The sequence below is a fragment of the Cyprinodon variegatus genome, unplaced genomic scaffold (genome assembly GCF_000732505.1).
Source record: "Cyprinodon variegatus isolate N-32 unplaced genomic scaffold, C_variegatus-1.0 Scaffold1401, whole genome shotgun sequence".
NCBI classification, from domain to species: Eukaryota; Metazoa; Chordata; class Actinopteri; order Cyprinodontiformes; family Cyprinodontidae; genus Cyprinodon; species Cyprinodon variegatus.
In genome coordinates this window covers 44,386-47,496 of record NW_015151854.1, presented here as the reverse complement: position 1 = coordinate 47,496, position 3,111 = coordinate 44,386, and the positions used below count along the sequence as shown (strand labels likewise).

The 3,111-nt window shown below is 43.5% G+C and overlaps 1 protein-coding gene across 1 annotated transcript in view; it reads left to right on the top strand.

The window, feature by feature from the left end:
• LOC107103228 overlaps positions 1–3,111 on the top strand; it is a 22,098-nt gene that overhangs the window by 14,288 nt on the left and 4,699 nt on the right. Inside the window, exons 7-9 of the mRNA XM_015402804.1 lie at positions 2,201–2,366; positions 2,443–2,449; positions 2,958–3,094. Coding sequence (XP_015258290.1) covers positions 2,201–2,366; positions 2,443–2,449; positions 2,958–3,094 — 310 coding nt within the window. The remainder of the gene's footprint in view (positions 1–2,200; positions 2,367–2,442; positions 2,450–2,957; positions 3,095–3,111) is intronic.

Here is a 3,111-nt window from a genome sequence, read left to right as displayed (position 1 = left end):
AGAAGAAGATGGGGAAACTTGGAACCCGCATGACTGTGAACCCTGAGCGAAAACAGAAGATGAAGCTACTATGAGAAAAAGCAGAGAAAGCAGAACGTTAGAGATTGAACTAACAGATTCTGCAGAGTGGGAGAATAGAGATAGAATGAAGCAGAATGATGAAATAGGGGTCCCTATGTCCTCCAGCAGTCTAAACCTATAGCAGCATAACTATAGAGATAGCTCAGGATAACCTGAGCCACTCTAACTAGAAGCTTTATCTTAAAGGAAAGTTTTAAGCCTAGCCTTAAAAGTAGACAGGGTGTCTGCCTCACGGACTAAAACTGGTAGTTGGTTCCACAGGAGAGGTCCCTATGTCCTCCAGCAGTCTAAGCCTATAGCAGCAGAACTATAGAGATAGCTCAGGATAACCTGAGCCACTCTAACTAGAAGCTTAGCCTTAAAAGTAAAATCCATTTAGTGGTTTTCTATCTACTTCTCATTGGACTTTTTGTTCAGAACTGCGCTGCATTGCTGTCCTACTGCAGACATCACCTTTTGGACCTTAGGAGCAACCATTTTCACAGCTTTATCACTGATCTCTGACTCATCCCAGAGCTTCAGAACACAGGAGGTTGCCCACCCCTCCTGGGTGGAAATGCACTCAGACGGCGATGAGAATGTAAACAAAGATGGTGTAAGCATGTAGGGATGCAAGCGACGCTAAAGCTAACAGCACCTCTGCTCCCTTTACCAAGCATTTTCATCACCAATGTTCCAAAACGGACGAGCTACGACTATCCATCGCAACTATCCATGCTTGTTACGGAAACATAGCTAAGCATCAGCTCAGCTGTCCAGACAGTGCAATTGAGCTAACGGGATGCCACACACAGGATAGCAGATGACTCTGGCAAGACCAGAGGTGGAGGTTTGTGCATTTATATTAACAAAGCTTGGTGCACAGACCCTACTACCGAGAGACGCTGCGCACAGAATGTGGAGTTTTAATGGTCAAATGTAAACCTTATTACCTTCTATCATCCTCTGTATATTCCCCTGGATGCTAATGCCAAGCTAGCCATGAAAGAATGTTATACGGCCATTAGCAAGCACCAAACCAAACACCCCGAGCCTCATTTTAATTCAATTCAGTATATTTATATGGCGCCAATTAAAAACAGATGTCATCTCAAGACACTTTACAGCACTGTAAGCTACTGTACAATAAAAGCAACTGCTTTTATTGTTGTGGGTGATTTTCAACCACAAAAAAATACACCTTTTTATAACTTTTTGTGAATGAAGTACACAGAGATGCTAGGCAGATGGGAGTTCTTTATGAGGTAAAATAGGACGATATTAATGCTTAATAATAACAAAAAAATCTTTAAAAAATAAGTAAAGGTGTATTTTTCCAAACCAGCTGTTGTAGTGCGATCACCAAGAGCCCCTTGGTGTGTGTTGTGATTTTGGAGTCTCTGCACTTTATGGCAGTGGAGTTATTGATTTTTATTTGCAACGTTTTGCTGTTGTTTTACCATTTGCAGACGGTTCCTAACCACTCGCCTGGCCGCTGCCTGTGCATAGTGATCAATGTAATACATCCAGCTCGGAGAACGGCTCGTTTTTCTCGAAAATAACGCTTTTTGATTCTTGTAATACGTAGTCTGTGCTATCAGGACATGAAAGAGGCGCCTTTTGTGTTTCAACAACAAGAGTTATTGATCCCGGAAGTCTTAATCTGTGAATATCTTTCTCACTTTACCGAAGTAAGGTTTTGCGTTCTCACTCAAAAGGTTTTGTGTCGGAACGCAAAACTTTCGCAAAAGGTTTTGCGAGGTAACACAAAATTTTGCGAGGTAACGCAAAAGAAAAAAAAATTCCCCATGTCCCCTAGGGGGCTCCGTAATTGGGAGCATATATAAAGTAAAGAGAATTGGTCCTAGCACTGATCCCTGTGGTACTCCAGAGGTAACCTTTGAGCATGAGGAAGATCTATCATTAACATGAACAAACTGAAATCGGTTAGATAGAAATAATTTAAACCAGTCTAGAGCTGTTACTTAAATTCCTACAAAATACTCAAGTCTTTCTGAAAGAATATCCTGTATAGAACTTCTGAATAGATGCAAACTACATTTTGTTGCTTTGTATTTGTGACAGTGTAATGACAATAAAGTTGAATTCTATTGTAAATATCACGTTTTTCTCTCTACAGAGCCGAAGACCTGCCTACAGAAACAAAGAACATCCTGCAGAAACTGGAGAGGGACTATAAGCTGCTGCAGCAGCAGCTCCTGATGGGGGTTCCTCTGGAGCAGCTCAGTCCTCTGTGTGTGGACCCTAAGGTCACCCCCCCTGGAGCAGGTTCCTCCCCTGCACAGGTGAGATGCTGCCCTCAGCTCCCAGCACAGAGACCCCATGATCTGGTTTGGACTCTGACTCCTGTTTGTGTTTTAGGTCATCGGTGGCGGAGGGGAAAATCCTCCTTGGTATGTTGGACATTTTTGTCGTTGAAGTTAATCGGTGACCAATAAAGCCTGGCAAACACTGTACGATATTTTCAATGGTGGACGACAAAACCATAAGGTTTAAAACTTCACAACTCACGATTTATCTTGTTATACTGTACGGCCAAAAACCACACGTCGGACTCGTCACTCTGGAAGAAAAACAACTCCCTTATTTGCACGTGCGAGGTGCTGGTAAATTAGCTCGTAGCTCTGCTTCATCAGCAGGATCTGCTCACAAACACCTCATGAGGGCCGAATGAATTGATTTTCTCCCGACCTTACGATTCCTAATCCAGAGGTGTTTGTTGCAGGCTAATCGCCCCTTGTTACCTGCTGTATACTACATGACACATGATGCACGACCAGGATCTAAAGGTTTTGCACGACTGGAGAATCGGCCCTAAAAGGGTAAAAACTCGTACAGTGTCTGCTCGCCTTTAGATTGTGTTTATGTGATGTTAGGAAAGGACAAAGCCTGCCAGACAGGACTTCTGGTTGTTGTGGTAACTTTGACCTCTAACCTCTTTAGCCTGAGCCCCGGCCAGGAGGTGCAGAGGCCTGGGGAGAGTGGACGCCATGAGGAGAGAAAGAGCTTCCAGGTCTGATCACAGCTTCC